General features: G+C 33.1%; 2 protein-coding genes across 2 annotated transcripts; both read left to right on the plus strand.

The window, feature by feature from the left end:
* The first annotated feature begins 1,516 nt into the window (after window positions 1-1,516).
* Window positions 1,517-3,304, plus strand: LOC119838775. Its single transcript, XM_038364877.1, has one exon. It carries the CDS (start codon window positions 1,517-1,519, stop codon window positions 3,302-3,304), a length of 1,788 nt encoding a protein of 595 aa, XP_038220805.1.
* Window positions 3,305-14,213: 10,909 nt separating this feature from the next.
* Window positions 14,214-15,125, plus strand: LOC119838795 (alpha-crystallin A chain-like). Its single transcript, XM_038364912.1, has one exon. It carries the CDS (start codon window positions 14,286-14,288, stop codon window positions 15,021-15,023), a length of 738 nt encoding a protein of 245 aa, XP_038220840.1. The 5' UTR covers window positions 14,214-14,285; the 3' UTR covers window positions 15,024-15,125.
* Window positions 15,126-18,224: the final 3,099 nt, after the last annotated feature.

Below are 18,224 nucleotides of genomic sequence, written 5' to 3' on the forward strand. Positions count from 1 at the left end.
TATTCTTAAAAATGTATTTTAGAGTCCATATCTATCCCACACATCAAGCAGTGGTGGCTCAGTGGTGAGAACCTCGGACTTCAAAATCGATAAGTCGGGGTTCGAGACCGAGTGGAGCGTGCAGGAAATAAATTGTTTTTTCAATTTATCTGCTCATGTGTATAGCATCACCACTGCTTAAAACGGTGAAGGAAAACATCGTGAGGAAACCGGCATGTCCAAGAATCAAAAGTTCGACGACATGTGACATCTGCCAACCCGCACTTGGCCAGCGTGGTGGATTATGGCCTGAACCCTCATAGGAGGCCTGTGTCCCAGCAGTGGGAACGTATATGGGCTGATGATGATCTATCCCACATAAATAAATTACTAGCTGCGCCCCGCGGTTTCACCCGCGTAATTCCGTATCCCGTAGAAATATCGGGATAAAAAGTTGCCTATATGTTATTCCAGTTGTTCAGCTGTCTACGTACCAAATTTCATTGCAATCGGTTCGGTAGTTATTGCGTGAAAGAGCAACAAACACACACACATCCTTACGAACTTTCGCATTTATAATATTAGTAGGATATTTATTTGAATTGTAGTACCCTTGTAAAACTATTTAATAATATTTATTTTAAGGTATGTATATGGCAATTAAAAACAAATGTTTAATTTTTAAATAACAGTGACGGTATAAAATCAATACTTTTAAATATCTGTTTGTAACACCCTGTCAATCAATCACAAGCAAAAAATACCGTGAATTTGTTAAAAGGAGGAAGATTCCATCAAAAATATTTCCGACTTGTTCGCGAAATTGTCCAAAAATACTTCTTATATTTTGAGCCACCACAAACACGTTTTATACATAGAAAACATTTCTACGTAATCCGATCTCAGGTTATAAAATCTTGTATTGTACCACGGTAAGCTCCCAGGAGACCTGCTTCTAGCAAATCCCGACGTCGAATAAAAATATGCATTTGCGGAACATCTCCAATATTCAATATGTACGAACTCTGACTTCGATTTATTATAACAGAGCTTATCTGTGAGCGCCAATTTCGTCTATCGTTTATTCCGAGGTGAACCTAGTACAATGAGGTAGATAAGTGTATCAGTAAGCGTAATAACAGACAGCTTAAATCTTTTGGATTGACCAGTGGAAACTGGTGAACCCGCGCCCCGGATACGTAAAAAATCACATGATACACTTTTCGTAAACATTATACAAATTACCAGTCCGGAATTAATTTATCATGAAATCTGTTGCTGGCTTCCGGATTATTATTTATTCGTGAAAAATCAACAATTCCAAGAATAATTCACAAACAGTTGCAACTCGAAACGATATGCGGTAACTGTTTACCCAGACAAAGCCAATAAAAGCGCTCATAATGCGAACAATATATTTTAAATTAAATACGGAGCAACGTCAGAAAATACTTCTTTCACAGTTCGTTTTTTATGGTCGATCGTTTTTTTTGACTTATCACTGACGCGTCAAAATTATTTCGGTAAATTCAAAAAAATGGATGAAAACGATATAACCAACTTGGACAATGAATTTAAACGATATTTACAAATTCTGCGGCCGTACTTGGGACAGCTCTTAGATCAAGATGTTATTGAAATATGCAATGCTTGGATTAAGAGACTTTCAAATTGCAATGACGATGAGAAATGTTATCGCAATAAGTACATATTTGCCCTCTGCTATCAGTTAGCTAAAGGCATTCTTGAGAAACCTTTTTTAAGTCCACCTTCGTCAAGTTCCTTGACTCCACTACCCGAAGAAATTAATAGCGATGATTCTTCAACTGAAGTTGAATGTTTAGTCATTGACTCGGAAAATCCGATGACTAAAGTCATATACAATAATCCAAAAACTCCACTCACCGTACCAGATGAACAACGATTGTGCGAAAGTGATATCCATTCCAACACTACTCATAACATCATAAAGCAAAGTGAATGTTTTTATGAGGAGGGAATCAATGAAAATGAATTCACTCCCTACGAGCAATCACTTCTTTGCTACAATTGTCCCGAAGTATACATCGAACGAAACGGTTGTGACGATAAAAATGACAAATATCAATATAGAGCAGCAAACTTAATTATGAAACTTAGACAAATTAAAGAACAAAATGTTCAACTTCATAACGAACTAATTGCTTTAAAAAAAGACACAAAAATTCCCGATGATGACTCTACTAGTGGTAATCATAAAGTCAATAATGCGACGAGCACAAACATGTCTGCATCAAGTAGTACTAATTTGAACTCTTTAAAAGGAAAACTGCAGGAACTTCAAAACTCAAGAAATATGTTGATAGATACTATAGCTAATTTGCAAGAAAAACTTGATTATTATAACGACATTAAGAAACGTGAAATAGAAGATATTGAAGCTAAACATAAACTGGAAATTATAAATTTAAAAACAGTTATTCGTGAAGAAGCCTCGAGTTCGAACAAAATTCTACTAGAAGACTTAAAACGCAAATATGAAGATAGTATAGCAGTTATGACGAATAATCATGCAAGAGAAATTGAGAATATAACCCAATCAAAGGATAGCATTATCTTGGAAAAAGAAAAGATAATACAAAATAAGGACTTAGAAATTTCACAATTAAAAAACAACATTGACGAAATCAAACGTAATCAATTTAGTGTCATCAATAGATTACTAGATAAACCTGATATTTCTGAGAGTTCATCATCTAAGACTGAAGAATTAGAAAGAAGGCTAAATAAAATGGAAAGAGCTAGATTTAAAAGCGCAAAAGCGTATGAAGCTAAATTAGCACATTTGCAAAGACAAAAACATTTAGCTGAGTGTTCATTACAACTTCAACTAATGAAGCAACGCACGCAAGTTATAAATGAAACCGCTGATGAAAATCAGACAGAAATTACAACAGCTTTGGATAAACTGGAAGGAAAGTATAAAGAAATAGTCGCCAATGTGCAAGCGACAGCTGTACAGCGAAGGATGCAAGATCAACTTGCTCTAGATTCCATAATTCAAGCGATTTGCGGTGTACGTGACACGTTTGCAAATTCACAACCCGCAAGTCAATTGGCAAGCAAAACTATGCGTAGCTCGAACAAGAATGGTAATCAGAGTGGCGACATTGAATTGTCTACTTTGTTCCATGGTAACAAGGCTGGGAATGTGGTTGTGAGTAAGCCATATGGCGAGGACAGCATAGTAAATGAATATTGTCTAGATAGCGAGAAACTTGGTGAACTATTTGACAGAGTACACATTCCACAGAGGGACACTGGCGATGCTCCAACAAAGAAGTAACTAACGTAACTATTTAGCTTAGGAAGCAAACTTTACTATGGATTGTTCAATATATTTGTGGGGTCATTTGTTATTAAACGGTAGGGTCCTTCGTCGTTACTTTTATAAATTATTTGTATATTTTTTCATAGTTATGTTTTTTGTTTTGCGATTTTCAGCTACAATAAATTGTTTTACAATGAATATTAATTTTTTGTATCTATTATATACTTACATATCCAATATTATAGGATCGTAATTGATATCGGGCAGGGCAGGGCAGGCTAAGCTGATAACTTGATCAAGACTTCTCCCATAACAATCACGACTGTGAAACCAATTCGCATTATTCCTCTTAGCACTAGTTTATTTGTTTGCTCTAATTTTTGGTCTACAAATAAGTAACTTTTATACATATGACATGAATTAAACTTATATAAGCAACATGATTCTATAAGAAGTAAGAAGAAATGAATATTTGAATTTGATGACGGGTGTCAAAAACCAAAACCTAGGAAACCCCAAAACTGCGAAAACACTTTCTTTGCAGCACCTGCGTTTCTCTCCATTTAATAAATTTTAATTACCTAATTAAAGAATGAAATAAACACAACAACAATTTACCGTTTAACCGTTACTTACGTACAATTTATGTGAAAATTATATCCCGTTTTCACCTAAATTTCACAACAGGCGTTAACCTAAAAAGCCAAGGCACTTATAAGGGATTTACATAATAAAACCATTGGTTCAACTAGTGGCGATCGCCCTATCCCTAATCTACGATAATATCTTGATTTACATAGCATTTGCAATTAAATATGGCCGAATCAGATCTGTGGGCCGTGAGAATCGAAATTAGTTTGTCCCAATTACGTTTGGGAGGGACGTGTGGTCTCTATATATATTTGTGTGGGCTACGACGCTACAAAAAAGTAAGAATAGGTTTGATTATTTATATTTTTTAATAAAGCTGAGACATAAAAAATTTAGGTTTGTCACTATATAGTTAAAACAAAGTCGCTTTCTCTGCCTGTCCCTATATACGCTTAAATCTTTAAAACAGCGCAACAGATTTTGATTTTTTTTTTTATAAATATAGAGATTGAAGAGAAAGGAAAACCGCCTTAAAAGCGGGCATCGCATTGCCAGAGATTCTACCTCAAGTGTTCATAAGCGGTGGTAGTGGCTCACCATAATGCGAACTCAATTGTCCGCTATGACATAAAAAGGTCATAGTTTATTTCCTAATACACATACAGAATCAAATAATATGATATAACACATATAAATATTAGCAGTGACATTTAGTAAAACTTTCAAACAAACAGGATATACATTCTAAGATTATATGCTTTCAGATTATTATGTAAAAATAATCAGGCAATTTAACCTTTTAGATGACGTAAAAAATTTCATTATTTTTATCAACACTGACCAAAATATTCTTTATTACGAAACCTGTTCCTTAGAAAATTATTTAATGCTTATAAATAAAGCTAAGTGAAACAGTACAGGAAATTACATTTCTCTATTATAAGATAAATTACAGTCTTCGTCTAAATTATTATCGTTTTATCCCACAGTTAGATATAAGATTGTATTTTAATGACCTGCAACTATGACGCTACAGCAAACATAAATCATACGCTATATCCCTTGCTTGTTAAATATATTTCTACTTAAATAAGCACATATATGTGTAGTAATGAAATACATTGAATTTTTGTGTTAATTATTAACTGAAGAATATTCAAATGTAAGCAAATATAAAGGGAAACCTTAGGGTTGAGACAAATTTATGAAGGGCGTAAAAGAAAGAAATGGGAAGGGTAAGGTAAAGGAATATGGGCCTCATCCTTCCCCTGCTACTATTTCACACGGCTCTGGTGCATTTTGGCCCAATTCGTGTCGAAGCGCGCTCGACTTCCACGTTGAAGGAGTCGATTCCCTCTCCTAATGGATATATGTCTGTTCAGGTAATTTATGTTGAATTGAAATGTAAGAAAAACATGAAAACATATATAGCATGTATACACACATATGTATTGGAATGCAAAATTATAACCTTTGGCAGTCGAGATAAGAAATTTCTGGAAAAATTTAATCTATAATAAAATTAACGCCTACAAATACAATTCTAGCAAATATTATCTTACACGCTTGAAAAGACATTGTATATTGCGCATTATGCGAAAACATTGTTTGCGTGAGCTATTATAATCATATTAATAATATAAATCTGTAGGGTTTGTTTGTTGTTTTGAACGCGATAACATTATCAGGAACTACTAGACCTATTTCAGAAATTCTTTCGACGTTATATATGTATTCAGTACTACATGCGTACTACGTATGTACCATGGACGAAGCCGGGGTAGACCTGTAGTATACATACATTGCAGGGTACAATAGTTGTATTATAGGTTTGATGTTATAAAGAAAAGTTTCTTTGAAGTTTCTATAATCGTTACCAATTTATTAAAGAACGATGATTTTTTTATGTTTGTGTGTTTATTACATTTTGCAAATTGTTTTATCACTAAACAGGCATAAGTTTACAGAGTAAAATATAGGCATTAAAGACTTTCCTTTGTACTATGAATTAAATTATCCTCACAAATATCTCATTCGGTATTGCAAAATTAATTAAAAATAATATTAAAAATTAATTTAAAATAAAAAAGAAACCTATTTCATTTCCATTTTAAATACATTAATTTATATAATAGCAAAACTAAAAATAGATCCGTAATTTAACTTCATATCTTCGGTTTGAGAATTATTTTTAATGCAAGCGAGCTACACTTAAATGGCGAAAGGCCAAATTGATAAATTATGTTACATTTCACCAGGTCATGTCTGAGTTTAAAGTTTCTAAACGAACTTTAGGAAATGATTATATGTATATGAAACTATCCTTACTGCTACTACTATAATCAAATTCTAACCTTAAACCTTTACTTGTGTTTTACTTTATCTCTTTAGTATAGAGTTTACGACTAGCTGCACCCCGCAGTTTCCGCGTAATTCCGTATCCCGTAGGAATATCGGGATAAAAAGTTGCCTATGTGTTATTCCAGTTGTCCAGCTGTCTACACACACACACATCCTTACAAACTTTCGCATTTATAATATTAGTAGAATGGGATAGGATAGGATGCACCAATTGCAATGAAATTTTGTACGTAGATAGCTGGACAACTGAAATAACACACAAGTAACTTTTTATCCCAGTACTCCTTCAGCATTCAGACTTACGCGGGAGAAAGTGTGGAGCGAAGCTAGTATCATTTATATAATAAAATAACCTATCAAATTTTTTAATAACCTGACATATAATTAAATGTTATAAAAACATAAAAAATACATATAAAGTTTTATGTTTTAAGTGTCATTTTTTCTACCTTATTTTCCTCTAAATGTATGAAAGTGAAAAGTCTAAATGAGTCATATAAACAATTTAGTACCGCAGGCTTTAAACGCAAATTCGACGGAGGAAAATTCAAAAGTTGATGTCAACAGAAGTGAAAGTTAACAAATACACAGTAAAGAAAAAACGCACAACTTTTAAGGCAAAGCAGTGAAGTAAATTCTTAATTATTTTAGAGTATATAATTACAAAAGTGTCTAATCCTTGTTCAATTAACAGCTTCTAAGACAGGCCTTCTAATTGTTGCTTACGTACTGCGCATTTTCTTTAACTTTTATGGTAATGTTTTCGGACATAATTCTGAAGAGTCCGAGTTAAGAAATGTGCAGGTTAATACCTAAAACGGGATTCCTGATATGCCCAGGGAGTCGAAAAGGATTTCTCTAATACGGTTTACTGCGATTTGATTCTCAAAAAGATAGCTTTATTTGATACATTTATTTGCTTTAAAATCTTCCATATATACTATAGACGCGTGCCCAATGCTCCATTAGGCTTTCTTCTATGCATTTTCTTATACGAAGATTCTAAATCTTCTTAAATACCTCCCCTTCTAATGCCCACAAGGCGTCACCAAAAATCTAGTATGTGAGATTAGCTGGCACAGAGCCAAATTAGTGGTGAGACGGGGCTTAACAGGCCATAACTCACGTCCCCACCTATGCCCAATGCATTTAAATCTCGCATGCAAATGACTCGAATGGCCTTAGTTAAAAATGATTGGACTCTGTGAAGCGACAAATTAGGATAAAACCTAATTCGACCCAGTGTAAGCTGTAATCTGATTATGCTTTTTGCGTCGTATTTGTTAGCTAGATCTGGGGATTTTAATTCCATCTTTTGTTTTATTGAAACAAAGCAGTATTTATTTCAAATCGGGTTTTCATCCAAAAAGATTTGTGTTCTGAAAATTTGTGGCTTCTTTTGGATTGAAAATTCTGTGAAAATCAATGTATAGTTTGTTGTAAAAACTATATTCGGTTAACTACTTTTTGTTAAAAGAAAATCTAATAGGTTGGCATCACCAATGCAACGCTAACGTATTGAAATTTCTAAGTTGAAATCTCCAAGATAAAGATAAAGATAATTATTATTTATTGTTTAGTTTTTTAAACGCCCTTCCGTCTGATTTTACAGTTTTAAGACATATAATTACTTAAATTTTACAGTAAAACAAAAACAACAAATAAACAAAGTATGTGACAGAAACGACCAACAATTATAGGTACAACTGGGATTAAAAATCAAACCTGTTCTCCTCTCCATGAAATAGTTGCTCCCTCAGCTCTTCCTGGGCAGATTTGTGAGTCAGTTCTTTTTAAAACAGTTTTCATGTCAAATGTCATATTTTTAATATAGCGGCATCTATCGGAATTTACAAATTTGAGTGATACAAATGCACGTTATACTCAATCGTCCCATGGGAACGTGATGCTACGATCTGCGCATGATGATATCACTAGCGTAAAAGAATAGCACTCATAAACCTCCTAACTATCTCCAGACACAAAAATCATATCAGGCAACCGCTTCGCTACTATATTTTTACTTCAGATAGTAGTTTGGGTATTTCTCTGTATTTGAGTAAAAGGGTGAACCTTTAGGCGAGAAAATTAAAATCGTTTCCCAGTACTTGCGAACGGAGCCGAGTTAATAGTGTGAGCTGAATACTACACGTGTACGCTGCCAGTTTTCCTATAACATGTTGGTGTATTTTTACTGAAGCTTCAACTAACATTTGTGTTAGTCGATATGATAAATTTATATAGCTATTATATTCACAAGTTAGAGACGTCAGTCATTAATTTTATTGACATAGGCATTCATTTTATTGTTTATATGAATTTATTAACATAATTAAAACGACAATGCACTTAATTATATAGCGTATGAATAAAAGTATTTACAATATAACTGCATATTATAAAACAAAGCCCTCTGCCGCCTTTGTATGTCTGTTTAGAATAAACTCAAAAACTGCACCGATTTTTCATTCTGTTGGTCGAAAGTTCTAGTATTTATATACTAGAACCTTCGACCGATATATTTGAACTTTAGATAACCCGCCGTAAGCGGAAAGGTACTAATATATAAATTCATTTAATGTCCTAGATTTTCGTTGCTCAATCCATATTTACTCAATTTGGTAAATATTATATACTAGCTTTCCGCCCGCGGCTTCGCCCGTGGGAATTCGGTTATATCGCGTGACATGATAAGGCGTATAGTCTATCCCAAAATCTAAACTATTTGTCAAAATTGGTTAAGTGGTTTAAGTGTGAAAGAATCTTACATGATTTTATGTTATCTTTCATCCCCTATTTCAACCCCTTCTACCCTTTTTTTCGCGATAAAAATTATCCTATGTCCTTTCCTAAGTTCAGTTCTATCTTCATACCAAATTTCATCAAAATTGGTGCAGTGGTTTAGGCATGAAAGCGTAACATGCAAACAGAGTTACTTTCGCATTTATAATACTAGCTTTTCGCCCGCGGCTTCGCCCGCGTAGAATTCGCTTATATCGCGCGACATAGTAAGGAGTATTTTCTTCGCAATATAAAGTATGGTTTGTTCTAACCCACGTTTAGCTACATCATCATACCAAATTTCATTAAAATCGGTTTGACAATAACGAACTTGCATAAAAACTTTCATCCCCTCTTTCAACCCTTTCTACCCTTTTTTCGGGATAAAAAGTATCCTATGTCCTTTCCCAAGTTCAGTTCTATCTTCATACCAAATTTTATCAAAATCGGTTCAGTGGTTTAGGCGTGAAAGCGTAACAGACAGACAGACAGACAGAGTTACTTTCGCATTTATAATATTAGTAGGGAAGTAGGGAAGTAGGGATTAGGGATTACGTCTCAAAATACTCAAACTAGCTAAAACAACGCTGACTACATTTCACCGTTAGCATTATTAACAAACCGTCACCAATAGTTAGATATACTTCTATAGTCTCAGAATGCCAAGGTCCACCTATTTCTGTCCCCTGTCCGCAACGAGTGTCGGCAAACTCCCCTTACCATCATTATCGTATCTGCTTGAACACTGATCAGTAATCTTTTGATATCTCCACATTTAAACTGAATTTATAGAAACATATTTTTTTCATTATTTTAATACTCCACGTTTAATGTGAACTGCAAGTTTAATAGAAATAGGCGTTTCCTAATTGCATTGTTTTGATTTTGTATGTATGGAAATATCTAGTGGATAAATCTATGCTAGCTGTAAATAGCGTAGCGCTTTCTAATTTCAGTAGGCTTATATATATGATTATATTCTTAAATCGATTAAAACGAAAGTTGAACGCGGTAATAGTTTAAAGGAACTATAGGATAGAAAAATAATTAAAATAAGAATTCAAAATAAAAATAAACCTACTTCAATATGGCGATGATGCGAAATGACGAGTATAGCCCTACTTTCGCATTAATTTGTATTCCATAGTTTAAATCAAAATACCTAATTTCCTTTGTGTATTAGGTATTTAACATAAGTACTTAACATTTTTATTCAAAGTTGTACTCAAGTTTGAATCCAATTGTAAATATATTAAAGTCTATGGAATTATATCCTATCTTCTATGCAAATGAAATTATTATTATTATTATCAGTTTAGCTCATTTTTGACAGCAATCTCGGCCATCAAAAAGGGCTTCCAAATAATATAAACATACAATAAAAGTTACCGTATCAAATATTCTCTTATTCGCATCTCGCAGTTATGGTCGTATGGTTGCTTCCGTGACATTTGAGAGTCCCATCAGGGGATCCATTCCTTACCCTTGACACGTTTTTTAAACCGTTTATTTTGACGATATTTTTTTGACATTTGAACAAATTTCCTGATCTTCATTATTAAATACAATGTTGTACGTAGGATCATTTATATATATACCTACTAGCTGCGCCCCGCGGTTTCACCCGTGTAAGTCCGTATCCCATGGGAATATCGGGATAAAAAGTAGCAAAATATGTTAATCCAGTTGTCCAGCTATCTACGTACCAATTTTCATTGCAGCCGGTTCAGTAGTGCTTGCGTGAAAGAGCAACAAGCACACACACATCCTTACAAACTTTCACATTTAAAATACTAGCTGTGCCCCGCGGTTTCACCCGCGTTAGTCCGTATCCCGTAAGAATATCGCGATAAAAAGTTGCCTATATGTTATTCCAATTGTCCAGCTATCTACGTACCAAATTTCATTGCAATCAGTTCATTAGTTTTTGTGTGAAAGAGTAAATAACACACACACATCCTTACAAACTTTCGCATTTAAAATATTAGTAGGATATCATCCACGTGCGTGAAATTAAGATTTCATTAATTGCTAATAGTGTCCACTCGTATTTAAAAACATCGTATATAATTGTATAGGTTATCAAACCTGTCCAATGATTAAGATAAGTGTATGATTAAAATAGTCATCAGCTTCAGATCCGTTGGTGGTTGAAGAGTTTCACTCCCTGTTGCATGAACATTTATCAGGTTAGTCTATCTTGATAGCCGACTTTCTTGTAGAAGTTATGAGAATAAAACAAGTAATCATTTGTTATGCGAAAATGAATATACACAATAAATATAACATCATTTGGCCAAACCTAATATTAACCATTTTTTGTAAACGCGTTAAAATATAAAGAATCATCTAAAAATTTATAAATATAAAAATCACAATTGTGAATCGTAATGGGGCTATGGAATTAATTAAATTAAACTTTATTTTTACACTAAACATGATTATACATAATTATTACCTCAATATAGAACAAAGCAATGGTGTTTTTTCTACACTAATGTTATAAAGACGAAGGATTTGAACTTTTGTTTATTTGTTTGTAATGGATAAACTCAAAAATTACTTGACCGATTTCAAAAATTCTTTCACCATTAGAAATCTGTAACTTCACTGGGCGACATAGGCTATAGACGTACCATGGGCGAAGCCGGGGCAAACAGATACTATTGTCATATAAAGATAATATGAAATGCAGAGCTACAATAAGACTTGTATCGTTGGCCTGCAACCCTTCCTGATTTCAATAATGGTAAGTACATATAATATTATTACATAATAGTCCTGTTATTTTATCATATCAAAGTTTATAAATTACATATTGATTCAAAATTATACTCATTAAACCTAGAAAACGTATTTATTAAAACGGGGATCTCAAAATATCTTTTAATAGTGGGTTTTCCTCAAGCACTACATAGAAATACTTTCACGGCATCGGTTTCATACTTTCTATGCGTCATATTCTCGATAAAGAGAAAGATAGCATATGCTAACCCAACTTATTATATTACTGATTCCTTGTCACGTCTTAGCAGATTTAGTCAGCTTTCTTTAGATGCTGATTCCCTAAAATAAATTTGAAATAGTGCAGAGTTGGCCCATTGGTTAGGACCACGGAGTTCAATCGAAACATCGCGAGTTCGAGACCGTGTGAAAAATTAATGTATGTTTTAATATATTTGTACGTTAACCTCATCACCACTTCCCGAAACGATGAAGGAAATGATGATCTGTTTATAATATATTTACTTATATAATACTAGACACTCGTCCCGGCCCCGTCCGGATATCAAGATTCCTGTTTTATCCCAAAGGAGCATTTAATGAGAATAAAAATATCCTATCACCCAAGTCAGCTCATACTCTGCCTGTAAATCAAATTTCATCAAAATCCGTTCAGATGTTTCAGCATGATTGACGGATAAACAAACTTTCACATTTATAATATTAGTGTAATGTGATAATAATGGAAGCCGTATATTAAAGTATCGTCAGATCACAGTATTAGAATTTTGCTCCACTCACATTAAGAAATAACCCCCAAGCATATATTATGAAATCAAATAACTTTCTTGAACTTTCGGACTAATCATAAATATAAAATCACGTCAATTTAATATAAACTGTATTACTACTTCATTCAACACGACATATTAGTTCAAAAGCCTTATAAATTCATTGAAAAACCGGTGTCCCTTGCATTCCCTCGCTATACCGTTGCGTATGTTTACATGCTAAGGAAATTTCCAGAAACACCACATGTCCCACATTGCACATATAACCTTAAAACAAGTAAGATAAAGATAAAATTCGTTCAAAAAATATTATATCATACGATTATTCGCTCTGACATGCATGTTCGAGAATAACGTAGTAAGTGCTTGATTGTTTTAAAGTAATTTAGGTATTATTGAGATAATGGTAGGGGGTATATTGGCGTGTGAAATTCGAATGTTGTGGTTCAACGAATATTTTTGTAACGTTAGCATATTAAGCAATGTAAGATATAATTATGCAATAAAATATGCAACATACTAATTTACCTCTTCCTTTAGAGTGTATATCATTCTAACTATTAACTTTTAGTCAGAATATAATTTTTAATAATTATACAGAGGCCTTAAGACTTTTCAAAACATCGAATATAAACTGATAGCTAAATTTCGTTACAATTAAGGTCCAGAAAGGTCCTGAAATAGACCTCGATTTCTATATAATGTATATTTCTATTCCAAAAATTCAATTTTTCACATTAAGAATGTAACAGTTTCTGGAAAAGTATTATTAACAGACCAGAGATACAGAATGTTATTAATATATTGTTCATTTTACAGATATATTTTTATACTTTAAGTAATCTCTTTTTTGTTTTTTTTTTCTTTATCATTGAGACCCTGGCTGTCTTTGATTTTTTATCAGCCATTCGGTTTTTTTCCTTGAAATGAAATTTTGTGCATTTGTCATATTTAGTTCAACTAAAATAAAATTGGTTACAGATGAGAAGCAAGATCACTTGGCGTGAAAATAGTATATATTATAATGTAATTATTGTTAGCAAGTAAACAAGGAAATAACTTCTTACTCCCGTGACCTAGTGTACGCTGCTGCTAACGGTACAAAGGTTGTGCGTGTGTGAGTGCAAACTCAGCGCATGCGTTGTCAATCTGGGGTTCAAACTTAATTTATTTTAAACTTATCCAAACAGTCAGCCAAAAAAATCAAAAAAGTATAGTATATAATTGATTATATTTAATAGCATGTCATCAACTTTCGCGTTAATACATTTTCTAGTAATAAATTATTTTGAACTAACCACAGTCGCGTTCTATAAAAAAATATTTCTCCCCTGAACACACTACATTATTTTAGATTTTCAGAATATGGAAGAATGTCTATTTTAATGTAAATATAAATATAAGAATTTACTTAGAAGATAGACCTAGCAACTAACGGAATAAACTGAGGAAAGTTGGCTAAAACAAATTAAAAGATCGTCATCGTCCACTCGCGTTAACAAAGCAAAACCCAATTTACATGCACAAAAAGTAAATAAACAGAACCCACTTTTTAACGTGAGTCACCGTGTCAATGACCAATCTTCACTTTCACACAAATGTTGCCCGCACCTGCCGGTTACCGCTGCACTTAACTCATTGAAGGCGTAACATTCTAGAACAGGGGGCCCAAAGCTATATAAGGCCGGCCGGTCTCTGCTCGCCGGCATTCGAAAACCAACACGCAACCAAGCAATATACAAATCAAAATGTACAAACAAGCGCTGCTATTCGCTGCATTCCTAGCTATAACAAACTGTGAAGAGAAGCCGTACAAAACACATCACTATGTCGATCCGTTTGCACTGTTAGATCGGCACCTGTCACACAGCCTTACCTATTTGTGGCCCTGGAGTCATCTCATCAGAGCTGCTGCTGCTTTGGACTTAGAGGACACCCTAGAAGACCCGCAAATAATATCTGATTCAGAGCAATATCTTGTCCGACTTAACGTTAGACATTTCAAACCGGATGAACTGAAAATCAAAGTCAAAAACCGATACATGATCGTAGAAGGTAAACACAAAATTCGAAACGATGACGACAAACGGTACATAGCCAACCATTTCATGCAACGGTTTATCTTACCGCCGGGATCAAATCAGGAAGAAGTAAAAGCAGTTTTAAATGAAAAGGGAATTTTAACAATATCCGCGCCAAAACACGAGCTCCCACCACCGCCTCCAGAAAGGGAAGTGCCAATCGAAGTAATTGAACCAAGTGAAGTCAAAACTGAAAAACCTGTTGAAAAGGTTGACAAGAAGGAACCCATAGCTACCTCGTCACCTACGCCTTTAGAACAATTGGAAATCGAGGCAACAACACACGTCGGTAAAATAAGGAAGAAGGAACTAAAAACAACGACTAAAACAACAAAGGACAATGAGGTTACGAAAGGAGGTGACGGCAATGGCTTAGATTATGCATTAATAGAAGCTGAAGAGTGAACTCGTAATGTCATAACTAGGTTATGATCCAAAGACTGGTTTCGAGCTTTAAGTGAGTGCGCGTTGTGAGAAGTGTTTAAAATAAAATGTTATTTATTCGAGCTTCGTTGTTTTACTTCCTGGCAATTTTAATGTGGTAATATTTCATCTTTGGACATGCTCTTAGGGGCATGTACGATATTGTTAGGTAGGTGATTTATTGGCTCACGCTTTTAAAAGATGAACAATTTATTGGTTGTTTATCCTATGTTTGTTTATCTTTGGTTGATTATAAGACATTATTTTAAGTTATCAGTTTCAGTTACTGTATCTTAGGCATTTTTAAAACTAAAGTTCTAACAAAATCTTTTTCTTTACGCATTTTCAATAACCATAATCCATTAATGATATGTATATGAATAAGACGTTAAGACAACCAAAAAACATTGTTGTCATTTAGCTCGATTTATAAACTTATAAAATTACGAAACCACTTGGCCACTTTAAGGCCTGAAAAGTTAGTTAACAAATATTTGTATTTGACAATCCCGTCTATTACCCAAGTCACAAAGGTCGCATCACTTGACGCGGGTGAAATGTTCCGACTCATTATTTTTCCCTCCTGAGAGGATTATATAAATTACTTCATTGACAAACTCTCAAGTTCGGCTTTATGAACGTCATTTATTTAAGGGATAAGATATTTACTTCCAAATTATGGACATCAGAAGTTATAAACCACTATCTTAATATTTCAGGGCGTATTATCATAGTATAGTGGGAATGTACTATGTAATACTTAATGATACAAATTATTCTCATAATATTTATTTTTGGCAATTTTACAATCTCAAATTGTCGGAATTAGACCAAATTTAAAAATTCAAATAAAAATAGAATCACAAAAATCTATTGACCCAGTCGAAAGTTCCAGAAAAGAGCTCTTATTTAATAGAAACTGCTGAATCGCTGGCACACAGCAGAATATACTTAAACTGTTTTTTAAGGCAGCTCAAAGGATTCCGAATGGGAATGAATATGTAGGTTTTTACTTATGAGATATATTCATCATGCACATATCTGTAATATGTAAATATAATACAATAATAAATGTAATACTTATTATAATTTCGTTTAAAGTTCTCGTCATCTAAAAATAGATTTAGAATATACCCAGCTCAAAATAATTCACACCATCCGCCTTCGCTTCACATAAAATTACATAAGGCCTTCGTAATATCATAAAAGCTAAGTAAGATGAATATTTGTAAGAAAATTCAAGTTGACAATTAATTCAGTAACTGTAATCAATAATGTACAATAATATTTGTCCAAAGGCCTTTCTACTTGTTTATTGGTTATATTTTCTTTTTCTTAATTAAATTTAAAATCCGTGAAGTCACTGCCTTAATTTAGATTCAGCGGAAATTGTCAATTACGAAACTGGATTCTATTTATCTAATTAATGATGTTACTGACATCAATTTATTCAACTTGACCTATTTCAAAAGTGCTTTTCAGAAAACCACTTAACCGATTCGGCTGACATTTTGTACGCCCTTCAAATCCTGGAAAAACGAAGTCACGCTTTTCTTTGTTTTTATCTTTTTAATCGACTTCAAAAAAAGGTGCTCGATTTTACTGTATTTTTTGTTAGTTTCTTCATAACAACAATTTAAAAGCTATGTCTTTTGGACCCATTTAAATTTGGTCTAACTCTGACAAGTTCAAGGCGATTTAATTTTCTGTTAATAATAATTTTATTAACTTAAATAAGTTCAGATAAATATTATGAAAGTGAACTAATTCCGAATTTTCGTCAGTCTGGGATAATTTACTTAGACAATACATGCATACATGCATCAAGGCAATAAAACAACTCAAGAAATACTGCGTAATTGAATGAAAAGGACATTCTACATGACCTTGAAACTTGTTAAAGACATTGTATCGCACAATTTTAGAACTATTAATAATTGATTTTTATGCATATGTGAATGGTTCATTAATGAAATGTAAATTAAACTAAACACTTACAATTCTTATCACAAAGTTCAAAATAATAGTATTTTATAAGCCACGATATTATTTACTTTGCTTTGTTATTGTCCGTATCATAGCTCCAAAATGAATTCATTTATAATATTAGTAGGAAAGGATAACGATATATTATGTTTTTGTCGCATATAGTTTATGGACAAGTAAAACTTCTCAACATGAACTAGCTGGGCGTAACGGTCACCAGCCTTACACTCCAGACTATTCGAGCATCATCCATTCGCTCTGAAGATATATAACCTCCTTAACTTTATAGTTTAATAATACAACTAAAACAAAAATAGATCTTAATAAAATATAACACACTAATAATGTTAGTACATGAGCTTTATACGAGAAATGATGTTTATGGTCAAACATTTTCTCATCGTCCTGGACACCTCGAAGGACCACATTAAACGTGTATAAAGACACCGTGCCCGTGCACCCACTAACCAGGTATATGACATAAATAATAAACTTATCAAACAGATGGTGTCATTAAAGATACGGGGCGAGTAAATCACTAATATTACCACATTACCCAGTACACTATAAAACAGTTTATGATGCTTTCGTTCTGAAATGTTTTTATTTCTTAGGATCTCTGCACATGAACGGTTGATCAGAATAAGTGGTAGCACTCACTGGGACATCAATATAGACTCGTTATGACATTTCTAAGAATGTAATGACGATCATTATTAATTAAAAATGAAATATTTATACGTTTTGTTAATGAAAACACAAAATAAATTAATTTATTTTAACATATTTATTTATTTATTTATTTAACTCTTCAACAACATTGTACATAGAAGGAAACTTAGAGATAATAATAATAATGACTAAAATAAAGCGTACAACTTGTTTGGCGGCCTTATCACTTAGAAGTGATCTCTTCCAGGCAACCACGGTAAAAGGTAACGAGCATACTGCTAAACTATAAGCGGGACGAAAAACAGTTACTTTTAAACATTCAATCAAATTTACATACAACATATACATATATTTACACAAATATATACATATACACACATACACATATACACATATATACAAATATACATATAATATACATATATATATATAAACTAACTATACACTAGATAAAATATACTAAACTAATAAACTAATATATACAATACATACAAATAATAACTACATATATACATCGAATCAATG

Source organism: Zerene cesonia, unplaced genomic scaffold, assembly GCF_012273895.1.
Source record: "Zerene cesonia ecotype Mississippi unplaced genomic scaffold, Zerene_cesonia_1.1 Zces_u005, whole genome shotgun sequence".
NCBI lineage: Eukaryota > Metazoa > Arthropoda > Insecta > Lepidoptera > Pieridae > Zerene > Zerene cesonia.

Excerpts from the sequence above, each read along its gene's own strand:
- LOC119838795 (XM_038364912.1), top strand. The coding sequence starts at position 14,286 with ATGTACAAACAAGCGCTGCTATTCGCTGCATTCCTAGCTATAACAAAC.
- LOC119838775 (XM_038364877.1), top strand. The coding sequence starts at position 1,517 with ATGGATGAAAACGATATAACCAACTTGGACAATGAATTTAAACGATAT.